General features: G+C 44.7%; 1 protein-coding gene across 1 annotated transcript in view; it reads right to left on the bottom strand.

Annotated features, from left to right (window-relative positions):
- ca9 (carbonic anhydrase 9) overlaps positions 1–1231 on the bottom strand; it is an 88350-nt gene extending 87119 nt beyond the window's left edge. The window contains exon 1 of the mRNA XM_033031579.1: positions 946–1231. Coding sequence (XP_032887470.1) covers positions 946–1057 — 112 coding nt within the window. The 5' untranslated portion in view covers positions 1058–1231. The remainder of the gene's footprint in view (positions 1–945) is intronic.
- Between the last annotated feature and the right edge of the window lie 17080 nt (positions 1232–18311).

Below are 18311 nucleotides of genomic sequence, written 5' to 3'. Positions count from 1 at the left end.
CCTGTAGCGTGGTGAACAGAACTTCACACAATACTCCAATTGTGGCCCTAGCACACATGTTCTACACCTGCACCATGATTTCCTGACCCTTCGGCTCACTGGCAGGCATTTGGTATGTATGCTCTCCTGCCCTTTCGCTGCTGTATATGCATCTTTAAATGATAAAACATGCATTGTACACGCGTCCATCCATCCCTCGCGGCACCAGCTTTACATTCAAACCATTATTTTGGTCACTGGAGCAATTCTTTCACTATCCTGATGTCCTGGATGTCAATGCCATCCCCACTTTTAAGTATGAGAATCCTGAAGCAGAGGACTTGACCCGAAACACTGACTAACTATCCCTTTATCTCCACAGATGGACACATATCTCTGAATATCTGCCCCAAGCCCAGCGTATTAATGCAATTACTAAAGCATTAGAAAATGCAACCACTTGGTCCATATTTGTGGAACCAATTCATAATGACAATTACTAACAAAGAAATGCTCATTTACCCTGAAACCATGACTAAATACATTCAAACTTGCAGGCTCAATTTGCATTCTAGTCCATGATATTGGAGCCTCATCCAACCGGAATGATTATGGTGTGAACACTATATACAATGGTCCAGTTTTACACCCTCTATATAACAGGCAGGCTTTGCTCTCAGTATTCAAGTGGAATAATTTGGTTAAAAAAAAAGTACAAGACTTGTTAAAAGTTTCAAACAATAATATGAAGATTTTGAAAGCCATTAGGTTTTCAATCATTTCCCTAATGAAAAAAGTTGGATATTTTGATATTAGTTTGCAAGCAATTAATTGCTTAAAGCAAAGCAACTTAAAACAAAAATCTCACATTTTTCCATGTAATTAATAGAAATCAGTTCACTCCATTTTCATTGCCTGCATCAGCAATGATATAGCACAGACTATGTTTAGAACATATTATCTTACCTCCAGGTCTTTGTTCGTGTTTAGGTCCTGGAGTTGTATAACAAGAAGCAAATGTTAAAAGTTGACCCAGGAGCAGAAACAATAGCCTCTGCATTTGTCTTGGTCTCTGCATTATATTTGGAGTTCTGTGTTTTTTCCTTTTAACATAAAATGCCTCCACTGAACTCTCTTGCTCTACTACAGGTCTCACAAATCAGTTCAGATAAAGTGTGGTTGTAGTGATGTTGTAACTCCAAAACCTGCCCTTTAAAGGTCTGTTCCCTGTGACTCTGCCCCTTCTAAATCTTTCCGTATTCAACGTCATGCGAACCGCATGATGTCTTGAATACTCACTAGCAATTAAAGGTAACAGTCCATCCTTATGTCCACATTACAATTTTGCCAGGCAGAAAATAGAGCCTTTGTTGCCGAGCCGCTGCATGTAACGTGAGTCCACATGCTGACACAGTGGTGGGGACAAAGTGCAGGATTAAAGGTAATTTAAACGGTGTAAGCTGCTTTAAACAGGACTTTGTGTTCAAAAGGGAACTGCAGATGCTGGAATATCGAAGGTACACAAAATTGCTGGGGAAACTCAGCGGGTGCAGCAGCATCTATGGAGCAAACGTCGGCCCGAAACGTCGCCTATCGCCTTCGCTCCATAGATGCTGCTGCACCCGCTGAGTTTCCCCAGCAATTTTGTGTACCTTTAAACAGGACTTTTGTTGGTTTCACTGACTAATTTCATTAACATTCCAAAAATATTGTCAAATCTGCTGGAATACAATTAATAACATAGCAATTTGTTTGATAACATGTTTTAGATAGGTACATGGTACATGGATATGCAGGGAATAGAAGGATGTGGATTACAAGCAGGCAGAGGAGATTAATTTAACCTAACATCATATTCGGAATGGGCATTATGGGCTGAATGGCCTGTTCCTGCGCTGCACTGTTCTATGGTAATATTCTATATGAATATTCAATGTAGAAAACAAATTCCAAAGCATTTCACAATTGAAAGTGAATAAAGAATACAAGCTGCACAAAAATGCTGGAGAAACTCAGCGGGTGCAGCAGCATCTATGGATCGAAGGAAATAGGTGACGTTTCGGGCCGAAACCCTTCTTCAGTCTGCAGTTCCTTCTTGAACAAAGAATACAAGCTAACTGCTAAAAAGGGAGACTAGGAGGTACAAAAGTTCCGTGATAAAGAATATTAAAAAATATTTTTATTTCAAATATATACTAGAAATTCAATTGGTAGATGTTTTTCTCTACGTTCTTTGAACCACCATATCAATACATTGTCTAACAAAGTGTCAAAGCCATTCATGTTTCCTTCTTAAACAATACATTTATCATCGAGTGTGTAGGAAGGAACTGCAGATGCTGGTTTACACCGAAGATAGACACAAAATGCTGGAGTAACTCCGCGGGACAGGCAGCATCTCTGGCGAAAAAGAATAGATGGCGTTTCGGGTTGAGACTCTTCTTCGGACTGAGAGTTAGGGGAGAGGGAAACGAGAGATATGAAAAGATACCTGGAACAAATTAATGATTCATATTCAAACTTTATTGTCATTGTGCAGTGTACAAGTACAGAGACAACGAAATGCAGTTAGCATCTCACTCAGAAATGCAAACACAGAATAATAGAACGGTAATATATATATATGTATATACTGTATCAGTAGTGCAATTTTCGGGGGTGGGGGGGGGGGTACGCAAAAAGACATGTCAAAGCCAGCAACGATGGTCAACAAAAGGTGGAGCCCACAATGGTTTGGTCCTGAGACTGCTCCCGATAGCTCAGCCCCTCTGTGTCTGGTGACAGCAGGGCACACAGAAGGTGGCGGGTATCTGGAACGAGCTGCCCGAGGAGGTAGTTGGGGAAGGTACTGTAACAACATTTAAAAGACATTTGGACAGGTACATGGATAGGATAGTATTAGAGGGATATGAGCCAAACGCAGGTAGACAATATTCCCAATGTAGCCTAACCAACATTTTATAACCGGGGCAGATGCTTTACTCTTGACCGTTTGAACCTGCAGAGAATGGGAACACAGCCTAGCCCATCACAGGTTTGTCACTTCATTCCATCCAGTCCACTTTCATGCGGAATTGCATTAGGAAGTCTGGCAAGGATGCCTGCCGTTCTGGCCATTTCTCCTTCTCCCTTCAATCTTCTGGGAGAAGTTACAGGAGCTTTATAAGTTCGTAAGTGATAGGAGCAGAAATTAGGCCATTCGGCTCATCAAGTCTACTCCGCCATTCAATCATGGCTAATCTATCTATCCCTCTCAACCCCACTCTCCTGCCTTCTCCCCACAATCCCTGACACCTGTACCAATCAAGAGTCTATCAATTCCTCCTTAAAAATATCCATTGACTTGCCCTCCACACCTGTCTGTGGCAATTAATTCTACAGAGTCACCACCCTCCTCCTCATCTCCTTCCTAAAGGTATGTCCTTTTATTTTGAAGCTATGGACTCTGGTCCTAGACTTTCCCACTAGTGGAAACATTCTCCCCTCATCCACTCTATCCAGGCCTTTCACGATTCGGTAAGTTTCAATGAGGTCTCCCCTCAACCTAAACTCCAGCGAGTACAGGCCCAGTGTCATCAAACGCTCACCATTGTAAGGTCGGGATGTTCAGACTGAAGAACAGTTTCTTCCCCACTGTTATCAGATTCTTAAACCAATAACCTTTTTTCACACATCCTTCCTGGAAGTGCTGCCAAGTATTGCAAAAAACAGAAAAGTACAGCGCTGGAACAGCCCCTTCAGCCCAGAATGCCAAGCACTATGCCAGGATAAATTAATCTCATCTGCATGGACATGATTCATAAACCACCATTCTCTGCATATCCATGAGCCTATCTAAACGTCTCTTGAAAGCCACTGTTGTAATTGCCTCCACCAACTCCGCTGACAGTGCATTTCAATGTTATTGCACCTTTGTATGTTTTTGTACTATTATGGATTCGACTACAATCTCTGCACCATTCTGCTGTTTTGCATTTGTTGTATTTACAGTTGTGCTCATTGTACTTACTGTTCACTTTGTGAGGTTCATGCAAACAAGGAATTTAATTGCACACTAATTAAATTTGGTGTGTATAACACTAAACTAATTTGATCTGAAGAATGTTTTTTGTTCGAGGCATTTGCAAGAGCATATTGAGTTCAAGAACTACAGCTAATTGCTTCCTGTAGGAAGTGGCCAAGGAGGTTTCTGTAAGGTCATAAGGCAACCAGTGATTAAGCTGCTGACAAAGCTTCAATGACCAACGTTCAATTTTGACTTCTACAGCTGAGTCTGTGGTGTTCGTATGAACTCTGTAATTATGTGCATTACCCCCAGGGTCTCTCGTTTTCTCCTGCATCCTAAAGATGTATCGGTTGATATGTCAGTTGTATGTGGTAAGTTGTCCCTAATGCGTTGATGATTTATAAAATTGGGATGTGGGGTCTTGTGGGGAGGAGGTTCATGGGAATCTGAGGAGAATAAAAAAGGAGCTAGTGTATGATTAGTGTAAATGGATGATTGAAGGCTGGTGTAGACTCAATGGGCCAAATGGCCTGTTTCTGACCTGTATGTTTCCCTAACTTCAGCCTTTGAGAACATGCCTATGGTGGAAGCCTATTGACAATATCTTCACTTTATGTTGACTCGGGGAAAGCAGCCAACATAATTAAGAATAATTTACACCCTGGTCATTCTCGCTTCTCTCCTCTCGCAACAGCCAGAAGATACAAAAGCTTGAAAGCATGCACTACCAGATTCAGGACCAGCTTCTTCCCCACTGTTATCTGACTACTGAACGGTCCTCTCATAAGATAACAGTGTAGTTCTGATCTCCCAACCTACCGCTTTGCGGCCCTTGCACTTTCTTTAAATCTGTACTTTCTCTTTAGTTGTAACTTGCTGACTGTAACAATATCTAATGCAATAGCACCGTAACATTATTATTATTTTTTTTTTTTTAATATTTTTATTAGAAGCAATGTACAATAATATAAAACATGAATAACATAACACATTTCATGTACACCTTCTTGTTTTAAATTTTGTAGTAAAAAAAAGTAACAAAAGCAAGAAAAAGAGAGAAAGAGAACATTAAATAAAGTAGTGATATTGATACTTCATGAAAAAATACACCGAAACATTATTTTATACACTCTGGTATTTTTCTCTTTGTACTAGGTGTTGTACTTGTCTATGACTTGATTGTGTGCATATATAATATGATTTGACTGGGCAGCACAAACAAAGTTTTTCCCTTTATCTTGGTACACAGAAATGTTGCATGTTCCACTGCGGTTGATGTCATTTCAGGAGGTTAAAAAGGTACTTGGAAAATCAGGAATCCTGCTTACTAAGATGAATTTCACATTGGGTCTTAGAGCAGCAGAAATGCATGCACAACTATTCTTCTCTGGGCACACCCTATGTTCCAATCTGTAGGAATGCAATGATATCAAAGCAATTATTTTTATAACAAGCTGTATGAATTATGAACAAGAAATAAATTTCGAAATATTTCTCAAATGGAAGTTAATAAAGAATGCTGGATAATAAGCAAAGACAGGAGTGTAGACATATGAACGGTTTGTGAAAAGATGATTTTTAAATATATACTAGACTAAGTGGGACCCGTTGGGTCCCATGTTCACACGGGAGGGCTGGTCCCCCGACACAACATTCCACCTCTCCACCAATTCCAATATTGGTGGCCAGTAGGGGGGCTTTCTGGAGTGCTGGTATGGGTTCTTGGGGTGGCAGCTCAGTCCCTCAAGCCTGATCTGCTGGCAGCTCACTCACGGCTGGTGGGCTGGCAGTTGACTCATGACTATTCCTTGAAATTCCTTTTCAAGCAGGGTGCAAGGCCACCAAATTCAAGTGCAATTTCTTACCACTTTGAGCAGGGTGCAAGGCCACCAAATTCAAGTGCAGTTTCCTACCACTTCAAGCAGGGTGCACGGCCACCGAATTCAAGTGCAATTTCATACCACTTTCAGCAGGGTGCAAGGCCACCAAATTCAGTACAGTTTCATACAACTTCAAGCAGGATGCAATGCTGCCAAATTCAAGGAAGTGGCGGCGCTGTGAAACGGCTGCGGCTCGCCTGCAGTCTGTCTGTTTTTACTTTTTTGTGTTTTTTTTTTGTCTTGTTCAGTTAAACTTTTGGTTATTAGGTTGTGTTATGTGGGGTGGGGTGGGGGGGGGGTGAAACAGGGCTTTCTGTCTCTCCCTTCGGGGGGAATGCGACTTTCTTGTCGTATCCTCCTTCTCTTCCCCCGTCTGTGCTGAAGCCTAATGGCGGAGCTGGCGGCCTCCAACCTGCGACCGACCTCGAGGATCCGGAGGTAGAGCCAGCCAGGACTTATCAACGCGAGGCTGGCCGTCTTCGAGCAGCTGCGGTGTTCGGGCAGCGGCACGACTCGGCGCTCCGGTGAGGGCGCGGACGGCGCGGGGATGAGACACTCCTGTGAGGGCGGCCCGGCTCCCGGCTGGAAGGTGCTCCCGTGTGGGCGGCCCAGCTCCCGTCTGGAAGGCGCTCTCGTGGGGGCGGCCCGGTGCGGGGCTGGAATGGCGCTCCCGTGGGGGCGGCCCGGTGTGGGGCGGAGACGGTGAGCCGGCGGCTGAGGCGGCGTTCTGGCGGCGGCAACCTGAATCCGGGGCTTGACCGCGGGCCAGTGGATGACATCGTCGGGAGCTCGCGGGTCACAGGTTGATGCCTGTTTTCTGGAGCTCCCGTGGCAACAGCTGTGTCCACTGGACTGGAGGGCGGCAGCTTCGACCACCCCCGGGCCGTGGAGCTTGAACCGCGGGACTGACTTACCATCGCCCGGTGGGGTATCGCCTCAGCACAGAGGGAGAAGAGGAGGGAAGAGACAGCAACCCTAAGACTTTTGCCTCCATCACAGTGAGGAGGTGCTTGGTGAACTCACTGTGGTGGATGTTAATTTGTGTTTATTGTGTGTTGTTTATTATTACATGTATGGCTGCAGGCAACGACATTTCGTTCAGACCAAAAGGTCTGAATGACAAATAAAGGATTCAATTCAATTCAATTCAATTCAAGTGCAGTTTCATTCCACTTCAAGCAGGATGCAAGGCCACCAAATTCAAGTGCAGTTTTATTCCATTTCAAGCAGGATGCAAGGCCACCAAATTCAAATGCAGCTTCATACCATTTCATGCAGCGTGAAACCACCATAAAACCACACAAAACACCAAACTCACACTTCAGTAGACATTCAGTGTGTTCAGTTGATTCACAGCTCAGACAGAGTCGTGACCTCTCCCTCCCCCATCATGCAGAGACTGAGCCACACCCACACTTCCGGGTTTTATAACCCCTCCCCCTCCCCCCCCCCCCCCCCCCCCCCCCCCCCCCCCCCACCGGAAAAGGTGTGGCTTTCATGGAGTGATTGACAGGAGAGAGATTCTCAACATTTAAAAAAAAAACTAATAACACTTTTATTTTTCATTGATGGGAAGAATTCTCTGTACCTGCTCAGCAGAGGGGGACTGAGTAAGATGGCCAAAAATCACAGCCGTAAGTGGTAGCGTTTTATCTAAAATCAATATACAGTGCAAACAGGAAGTAAGTGCATTTGCAGTAGTGCCTTTTAACTTCAAGCCAAAACACCCAAGCCGCCATTTGCAGTAAGTAATGCCTGTCAACCTCATGCGACCATTTGCAGTAAGTAGTGCGTTTCCACTTCAAGCCAAAGCACCCAAGCCACCATTTGCAGTAAGTAGTGCCTTTTCTACTTCAAGCCAAAGCTCCTAAGCCACCATTTGCAGTAAGTAGTGCCTTTCAACTTCAAGCCAATGCTCCCTAGCCACCATTTGCAGTAAGTAGTGCCTTTCCACTTCAAACCAAAGCTCCCAAGCCACCACTTGCAGTAAGTTGTGCCTTTCAACTTCATGCCACCATTTGCAGTGCATTTCAACTTAATGCCAAAGCACCCAAGCTACAATTTGCAGTAAGTAGTGCCTTTCAACTTCAAGCCAAAGCACCCAAGCCACCATTTGCAGTAAGTAGTACCTTTCAACTTCAAGCCAATGCTCCCTAGCCAACATTTGCAGTAAGTAGTGCCTTTCAACTTCAAAGCAAAGCTCCCAAGCCACCACTTGCAGTAAGTTGTGCCTTTCAACTTCATGCCACCATTTGCAGTGCATTTCAACTTAATGCCAAAGCACCCAAGCTACAATTTGCAGTAAGTAGTGCCTTTCAACTTCAAGCCAAAGCACCCAAGCCACCATTTGCAGTAAGTAGTGCATTTTCTACTTCAAGCCAAAGCTCCCAAGCCACCATTTGCAGTAAGTAGTGCCTTTCACATTCAAGCCACAATTTGCAGTAAGTAGTGCCTTTCAACTTCAAGCCAATGCACCCATGCCCCCATTTCCAGTAAGTAATGCCTTTCAACTTCAAGCCATTGCACCCAAGCCACCATTTGCAGTAAGTTGTGCCTTTCAACTTCATGCCACCATTTGCAGTAAGTGGTGTCTTTCAACTTCAAGCCACACCCAAGCCACCATTTGCAGTAAGTAGTGCCTTTGAACTTAAAACCAAAGCTCCCAAGCCACCATTTCAAGTTCAAGTTCAAGTTCAAGTGAGTTTATTGTCATGTGTCCCTGTATAGGACAATGAAATTCTTGCTTTGCTTAAGCACACAGAAAATAGTAGGCATTTACTACAAAACAGATAAATGTGTCCATATACCATGATATAAATATATACACACATGAATAAATAAACTGGTAAAGTGCAAATAACAGAAAGTGGTTGTTAATAATCAGAGTTTTGTCCGAGCCAGGTTTAATAGCCTGATGGCTATGGGGAAGTAGCTATTCCTGAACCTGGTTGTTGCAGTCTTCAGGCTCCTGTACCTTCTACCTGAAGGTAGCAGGGAGATGAGTGTGTGGCCAGGATGGTGTGGGTCTTTGATGATACCGCCAGCCTTTTTGAGGCAGCGACTGCGATAGATCCCCTCGATGGATGGAAGGTCAGAGCCGATGATGGACTGGGCAGTGTTTACTACTTTTTGTAGTCTTTTCCTCTCCAGGGCGCTCAAATTGCCGAACCAAGCCACGATGCAACCGGTCAGCATGCTCTCGACTGTGCACCTGTAGAAGTTAGAGAGAGTCTTCCTTGACAATCCGACTCTCCGTAATCTTCTCAGGAAGTAGAGGCGCTGATGAGCTTTTTTGATAATTGCGTTAGTGTTCTCGGACCAGGAAAGATCTTCAGAGATGTGCACACCCAGGAATTTGAAGTTCTTGACCCTTTCAACCATCGACCAGTTGATATAAATGGGGCTGTGGGTCCCCCTCCTACTCCTTCCAAAGTCCACAATCAGTTCCTTGGTTTTGCTGGTGTTGAGGGCCAGGTTATTGCGCTGGCACCATATGGACAGTTGCTCGATCTCTCTTCTGTACTCTGACTCATCCCCATCAGTGATACGCCCCACAATAGTGGTGTCGTCAGCGAACTTGATGATGGAGTTCGCACTGTGGTTCGCTACGCAGTCATGGGTATAGAGTGAGTACAGCAGGGGGCTGAGCACGCAGCCTTGAGGTGCTCCCGTGCTGATTGTTATCGAGACTGACACATTTCCACCATTACGAACAGACTGTGGTCTGTGGACGAGGAAGTCGAGGATCCAGTTGCAGAGGGATGCACAGAGACCCAGTTCTGCGAGTTTGGTAACCAGTTTGGAGGGGATGATTGTGTTAAATGCCGAGCTGTAATCAATGAATAACAGCCTGACATATGAGTTTTTGTTGTCCAAGTGGTCCAGTGCGGAGTGGAGGGCCAGCGAGATCGCATCCACCGTTGATCTGTTGTGGCGGTACGCGAACTGCAGTGGGTCCAGGTTTTTGTCGAGGTAGGAGTTGATTTGCTCCATGATCAACCTCTCAAAGCACTTCATCACCACCGGCGTTAGTGCCACTGGTCGATAGTCATTGAGGCACGTCACCTTACTCTTCTTGGGCACCGGTATAATTTATGCCCTTTTAAAGCAGGTGGGGACCTCAGACCTCAGAAGTGAGAGGTTGAAAATGTCCGTAAAAACTCCCGCCAGTTGGTCCGCACAGGTTTTTAGAACACGACCGGGTGTACCATCAGGTCCAGGTGCTTTTCGGGGGTTCACCCCTCTGAAGGATTTCCTGACATCGGCCTCTGTGACTGAGACTGAAATGCCATCACAGCGAATGGGGGATCGGGAAGGCACATCAGTATTCTCCCTGTCAAAGCGTGCGTAAAACGCATTGAGCTCGTCAGGGAGTGATGTTACACCGGCATTTGAGCTGCCTCCTGGTTTTGCCTTGTAGGAGGTGATTGCATTCAGACCCTGCCACAGCTGCCGAACATCTGTCTCGTCCTCCAGTTTGGAGCAGAAGTCCCTTTTGGCCTTTTTGATGGCCTTACCAAGGTCGTATCTGGTCTTCATGTAGGCCACTGTATCATTGGAGGTGAATGCCCTGTGTCTGGACTTCAGGAGAGTGCGGAGCTCAAAGTTCATCCAAGGTTTCTGATTGGGAAACACTTGGAAGGTTTTTGTAGGGATGCAGTCCTCCACACATTTCTTTATGAAGTCTGTAACGACTGCCACCATTTGCAGTAAGTATTGCCTTTCAACTTCAAGCCACACCCAAGCCATTATTTGCAGGAAGTAGTGCCTTCTCAACTTCAATTCAAAGCTCCCAAGCCACCATTTGCAGTACGTAGTGCCTTTCAACTTCAAGCCAAAGCAACCAAGCCACCATTTGCAGTAAGTAGTGCCTTTCAATTTCAAGCCACACCCAAACCACCATTTGCAGTAAGAAGTGCCTTTCAACTTCATGCCACCATTTGCAGTCAGTAATGCCTTTCAACTTCAAGCCATTGCACCCAAGCCACCATTTGCAGTTAGTGCCTTTCAACTTCAAGCCACACCCAAGCCATCATTTGCAGGAAATAGTGCCTTTCAACTTCAAGTCAAAGCTCCCAAGCCACCATTTGCAGTAAGTAGTGCCTTTCAACTTCATGCCACCATTTGCAGTAAGTGTTGTCTTTCAACTTCAAGCCACACCCAAGCCACCATTTGCAGTAAGTAGTGCCTTTCAACTTCAAGCCAAAGCAACCAAGCCACCATTTGCAGTAAGTAGTGCCTTTCAACTTCATGCCACCATTTGCAGTAAGTAGTGCCTTTCAACTTCAAGCCACACCCAAGCCACCATTTGCAGTAAGAAGTGCTATTCAATTTCAAGCCAAAGCACCCAAGCCACTATTTGCAGTAAGTAATGCCTTTTAACTTCAAGTCAAAGCACCCAAACAACCATTTGCAGGCAGTGCCTTTTTACTTCAAACAAACCATATTTTCATTTTCAAACCACGTTAAGGGGACTCACAGTTATGTAGATATTTGTTCAGTGTTATTCAGAGCTCAGAGAGACGTGACCCTTGGCTTCATCCATATTGAAGAGACTGAGTGAGGCACACCACTTCCTGGTTTTATAGTCCCTCCCCCTCCCTCCAGCAGGGGCAGCAGAGAGAATGGTGATTTAAAAAAAAACATTAATATCTCTCTGATTTGTCATCGTTGGGAAAAACCCTCTGCTCCTTTAAGGCGGAGGGGGGCTCTGAGCGAGGTGGCCAAAAATGATGGCCGTAGGTTACGGCGTTCTGTCGGAAATCGCAGCACAGTGGGCCAAAAGCGGTCAAGATCAGAGTTTTAGTAATATAGAGGGGGGGGGGTTGCGCTAGTTTGTACTATTTGTTATTTTTTGATCACACACACCCTCCACCTCACAGACACTGACACTCACGCGCACACACAGACTCATTCACACACACACACAGACTCATTCACACACAGACACAGACACACACACAGACTCATTCACACACACACACCTCATTCACACACACACACACACACCTCATTCACACACACACACACAGACTCATTCACACACACACAGACTCATACACACACACAAACATACACACACACACACACACTCACACTCACACTCTCACTCACTCACACAGTCTCATTCACTCACACACACTCACCCAATACTAAAATGCCAAGTAACTTCAGAACGTGTTGAATATACAGTGTGTAAAACAAATGTTTAAAGCCTCCTGTAGAGGCTGCTGATGCTGAAGTAAACACGTGCTTTAAATAACATCCAACAAACACACTAACCATAGTCAGAGCAGTCAGCGCTCTTGAATTATTCAACGGTGCCTGCACTCGGCGCCATCTTGATGTCACCCTCTCGCTTCTTGCCACAAACCGGAAATTACGCACTCAGCGCCAGATGCCGCTGACCAGAAATGACGTAATTGGCGCCATCTTGCAACCAAACGAAAATCACAGAATGAGCGCCAATTTTGAAATTAAACACAGTCCTGATCTAATAAAATGTTTATTCACGCTTTATCCATCCGAAAACTGTTGCAAGCAAGCCCTTTAAAAGCCAAGCCAATTGGACAAAAACACTTTGCAAGCCAACAAAACACATTTGCTGAAAGCCCTTTAAAAAGCCAACAATTGGGCAAACACTTTGCAAACAACAAACACATTTGTTGAAAACCACATCCCGGGGACTCACCGTGGAGTTCAGTGTTATTCGCAGCTCAGAGAGCCGTGACCCGTCTGGCCGAGACTGAGTTAGGCACAACACTTCCGGGTTTTATAGTCCCTCCCCCCTGCCGTCAGCAGGGCAGCAGATAGAATGGCCAATTAAAAAAAACATGAATATCTCTCTGATTTTTCATCGATGGGAAAAATCCTCCAGTCCAGTCTGGTGGAGGAGGGCTCTGAGCGAGGTGGCTGAAAATGACGGCCGTAAGTGGCGGCGTTCTTTTGGAAATCACATCGCAGTGAGTCAAAAGCGGTCAAGATCTTACTTTTAGTAATATCTATAGATAGATATATTCTAGCAGAGGAAGAAACAGTGGAAAGTTCCATTGAATCTAGTGATTGAGGCTTATCTAGTTAATGGTGGGGCAAAGAAAGAGAGGGTGGTAGGGAGTTGTATGAATAGATCCCACCTTAGTGATGTTTAATGATTGGATAGTGGTGAGCAGGCGCCAGTAGATAATGGTGAAGTGGTGTATGCTTCTGGCTGTACAGAACATCCACTCAATTCAGTGAGTGGGTGGAGAAAAATGGGAAAAGTACTGTGAGAGTGAAGTCAATTGCAGAAGCCTTCTTAATATTGTCCTTCTTAATATTTCCATCTACTCAACATTGCCCACCTCCTGATGCTTAATCAGGACTAAATACAAAATATTTTGGCTTTCTATAAAATTAAAGGAGTAGCCTCACTGCCGATGTTGTAACTTCTCACTGAATTCATGTCACTTGTTAGTTACAGCCTGAGGAAGAAGTCTATTTTTCCATATGTTTTCTCTCCTATCTCTGGAGATCTGTGCACCACGATCTGATGGATACAGCTCATTCTGGATCTCCACATGAACGGGAAATTGCTCAGGAGACTGCCACAGCTTTCCTGATGTTTTCCTGCTGGTTACGGTATAGGTCAGGTCCGTGTGGATCACCTGCCCCAGAGCAGCCCTGACCCGCACCGGCGAAGCTTGGATTCAATTCCCTTTTAGAATTTCAAAAATCTTCCTCATTCCAAAAACACATCCAGGAAATAGAACACAGACAGTACACGTCTTTCTTTACATTCATGGTATCACTAAACTAATACATTACTGTGTCATTAAATCAATACCTGTTATTCACAGAGCAGCAATGCCAACTCTTGTGGCTTGTTTGAACAATACACACATCAAGACATGCCAGCGCCTCCAATTTCTTAAGTTTTAAAAGGTTTGGCATGCCACCAAATAGTTTAACAACCTTCTGCAGATGAAACATTGTGATGGTGCAAACACAAAGCACTGGAGGCACTCAGCAGGACAGGCGTTGCTGCGGAGTGTATGGACAGATGAAGTTTGGGATCAGGAACCTTCTTTGGACTGGTTAGAGTAGTGATGAGAAACCTGGAAAAGAGAGGTAGAGTGATGGGACAAAGCTTGGCAAGTGATCGATGAATACTGGTGAAGGGACGGGGCTGGGGTGATTGGCAAATGGATGGAATAAGTCCAAAGATGAAAAGGAGACAAATGGTGTGGGATAGGGAGAGGAGAGAAATGTAAAGCTGGATGGAGGGTATGGGTGGAAAGGAACAGGAGGGAGGGGGAAGGGGATGGATGAAAGGGAAATGGGGGATTTGGGGATGGGAAATGTGTGTACGAAGGAGGGGAAAGAAGCAAGGTGACCGGGAGGTGAGAGATGGTGAGAGAAATGTGCGTACATTGGGGTGGGTGGGCATTGAAAGGAGATGGGTGCATTACTTGAAATTGGAGAATTTAATGTTCATACATAAAAAGGCACAAAGTGCTGGAGTAACTCAGCAGGTCAGGAAGCGTCTCCAGATTGGTAACGTTTTGGGTCCATAGACTATAGACCTCTTCTTTCTGAAGTCAATCATTAGTTCTTGGTTTTATTGATATAAGGTTAACCATTTTAATTCGCCTTCCCATTCGTATACTGACCTTTCTGTCCTGGGCCTCCTCCAATGCCAGTGTGAGGCCACACACAAACTGGAGGAACACCACCTCATATTCTGCTTGGGTAGCTTACAACCAAATGGTATACTGTAAATATTAAATATTTATAGCCCTTTCCTCCTCCCATTTCTCCCTCCCTCCGCTGTGCCCCACCTGGATGTGCACCTATTTCTCCCCCCCCCCCCACTCCTCCGCTGTGCCCCACCTGGATGTACACGTATTTCTCCCCTCCCCCTCTACCTACATTCTTTCCACTGGCTTCTCAATTCACAACTCTTCAATCCTTTTGTCTCACCTCTTCAGTTTAAAAAATAAATCTCTGGCCTTTGTCCAACCATCTGCCTATTAACCCCCACCCTTCCCCTGTGTTTACCTATTATGTGCCACACTTTCAGCTGCCTCTCCTCTCTTCCAGTGTTCTTCCCCACCCCACAGTCTGTTTGAGGAAGGGTCTCCTATCCATGTTCTCTAGGGATGCTGCCTGACCCGCTGAGTTACTCCAGCATTTTGTAATCCACTTTAGGATTAGGGTTGTGCAGGTTGGTTGTAGGAAACTAGCTGTTCCTAAACCCAGTAGTGTGGAACTTCAGGCTTCTATACCTCCTGCCTGATGGTAGCTGTGAGAAGATGGCATGGCCTTGATGGTGGGGATCCTTAATGATAGATACTGCCTTCTGGAAACAACACCTTGAAGAGATGCTTTCAATGGTGGAGAGGGCTGCGATTTTGATGGACTAGGCTGAATCCACCATTCTCTGTGGACTCTTGTAGTTGTGTGTTGGAATTGCCATACCTGGCCACGATGCAACTAGTCAGGATGTTTTCTACAGTGCATCTGTAGAAATTTGTTGGAGTATTTGGTGACATGCCGAATCTCCTTAAACATCAAAGAAAGTAGCGGCACTGACATGCCTTCTTTATTATTACATCTATGTACAGACAGCATAGTTCAGATTATGCTAGATGCTAAGGCCTAGGAAATTGAAGCTGCTAAATCTGTCCACTGCTGACTGTCCAATGAACACTGGCACATGGTCTATAGACCTCTTCTTTCTGAAGTCAATCATTAGTTCTTGGTTTTATTGATATAAGGTTGTTTTTTTGACACCACTCAAGCAGGTGTTCTATCTTTCTTCTGTACACTGACTACTCACCACTTGGGATTCAGTCAACTACAATGGTATTGTTGTCAAATTTGTTGACGGCATTGGAGCTGTGCTTAGACACACAGTCAAGGGTGCAAAAAGAGTCCAACTACCAGGTTAAGCATGCAGCCTAGAGCTGCAACTGCTCTGCTGGTCCGTGAGGAGATGTTGTTACTAATCTGCACTGATTGAGCTCATCCAAAGTTCAAGGCAAGGATCCAATTGCAAAAGGAGGTGCAGAGGTCCAGGTGTTGGAACCTGGTGATGAATTTGGAGGGGATGATTTTGTTGAACACTGAGATCTTCACTTTGATACAAAGGATGATTGAGAGCAACTACTGCTTACAGGATAAACCTTTTGACCTTGTCGACAGGAACGGTTTGTGTTTCACTGAGAACACAGAAGGTAAGGGAAGAGGGTGGGGAATCTTACAGGTATGGACAAGACGAAACTGAACTATACCAACTATGCCTTAGTAAGAGACCTGGAAGAATATTGATCTTGCAGAGGTGAAGCAACAAAGATCTGCAAAACAGCAAGCAGATGGTCTGGCAGAAAACAGTGTGAGTCTGGTACGGGAACGACAAGATCTGACGTAGTTTTATGGGAACAGTCAAAGGAGTTGCAGGAAATGAGAGAATTTGAATAAGAAGAGTCATTTTATTCATGTCATGACCCAAAACTAGAGGAATTTATCCTGGTCTTTCAAACGGGGCTGATGTTTACACAATTACTCATTGTAAATTAATTATATTTTAACGATTGGCTTTTGAAAGTAAGCCTTCTTCTATTACTTGGGTGTTACGGACAAGCCCAATATTTAATGTCTGTCCCTGCCCCTAATGAGGTGATTAAAAGCTTACTTCTTGAATTAGCACAATCCATGTAATGAAGTTAATGTCAAGATACTATTAGGGAGGGAGTTCCAATGTTCTGTTACCCCATTGACAATAAAGGAACAGTAAAATATTTTCAAATCAGGGTGGTATTTGGCTCTGAGCAGATCATGCAAGTGGTGGGGTCAAGGAAAGAGCGTTCACGTCGCGGCCCAGTTTCCACCACTACGCAACCAAGAAGCACTAGAAGCGCAAGATGCCATTGTATGTCGATGCTGAGAAGTGTGTTCGGCTGTGGCTGAACAATTTCTGGCCTTGTGATGTGGACTCGATAAGAAGAATCAAGTGGTATTGTTCCCTTCTATCTGCCGTAACATGAATGTTTTGTAAAATATTAGTCCTTGCAAGTTAAACAGGGCTAGTCGTAATTGCTTTGAGGAAAACAAACATATTACTCCATTATTTCTACAGCCCGCTCCTTCTGACTTCTCTGACCTACTGCATTGTTTTCAGTTGTTATGTCTACCATGCCTGTAAAGCCGCAGCCTGTATTGTTCCACTTCATATATGGTGCATATGACTAATAAATAGTTTATCTTTTACGCACATAGAATAGCTGTAAGATCTCTGTAGATTAGAGAATAGGATGTGTTGTAACATTATATTCCGCAATCTGGTATTTTTCTCTTTGCGTTACCTGTTATATGTCTGTGGTGATGAAATGCTTTGAGAGGTTTGTTATGAACCATAACAACTCCGGCTTCAGGGAGCAGGTGGACCATTTGTCTCCCACCTCAACAGGATCAACAGGGGATGCAATCTCACTGACTCTCCACTCTGCACTGGACCACCTGGACTAGTTCAAGCTCAAGTGAGTTTATTGTCATGTGTCCCTGTATAGGACAATGAAATTCTTGCTTTGCTTAAGCACACAGAAAATAGTAGGCATTTACTACAAAACAGATAAATGTGTCCATATACCATGATATAAATATATACACACATGAATAAATAAACTGGTAGTGCAAATAACAGAAAGTGGTTGCTAATAATCAGAGTTTTGTCCGAGCCAGGTTTAATATCCTGATGGCTGAGGGGAAGTAGCTATTCCTGAACCTGGTTGTTGCAGTCTTCAGGCTCCTGTACCTTCTACCTGAAGGTAGCAGGGAGATGAGTGTGTGGCCAGGATGGTGTGGGTCTTTGATGATACTGCCAGCCTTTTTGAGGCAGCGACTGCGATAAATCCCCCCGATGGAAGGAAGGTCAGAGCCGATGATGGACTGGGCAGTGTTTACTACTTTTTGTAGTCTTTTCCTCTCCAGGGCGCTCAAATTGCCGAACCAAGCCACGATGCAACCGGTCAGCATGCTCTCGACTGTGCACCTGTAGAAGTTAGAGAGAGTCTTCCTTGACAAACCGACTCTCCGTAATCTTCTCAGGAAGTAGAGGCGCTGATGAGCTTTTTTGATAATTGCGTTAGTGTTCTCGGACCAGGAAAGATCTTCAGAGATGTGCACGCCCAGGAATGTGAAGTTCTTGACCCTTTCAGCCATCGACCCGTTGATATAAATGGGGCTGTGGGTCCCCCTCCTACTCCTTCCAAAGTCCACAATCAGTTCCTTGGTTTTGCTGGTGTTGAGGGCCAGGTTATTGCGCTGGCACCATATGGACAGTTACTCGATCTCTCTTCTGTACTCTGACTCATCCCCATCAGTGATACGCCCCACAATAGTGGTGTCGTCAGCGAACTTGATGATGGAGTTCGCACTGTGGTTCGCTACGCAGTCATGGGTATAGAGTG

The sequence above is a fragment of the Amblyraja radiata genome, chromosome 1 (assembly GCF_010909765.2).
Source record: "Amblyraja radiata isolate CabotCenter1 chromosome 1, sAmbRad1.1.pri, whole genome shotgun sequence".
Taxonomy (NCBI): domain Eukaryota; kingdom Metazoa; phylum Chordata; class Chondrichthyes; order Rajiformes; family Rajidae; genus Amblyraja; species Amblyraja radiata.
The sequence above is the reverse complement of the archived record's forward strand: the minus strand, read 5'-3'. Positions and strand labels throughout refer to the sequence as shown.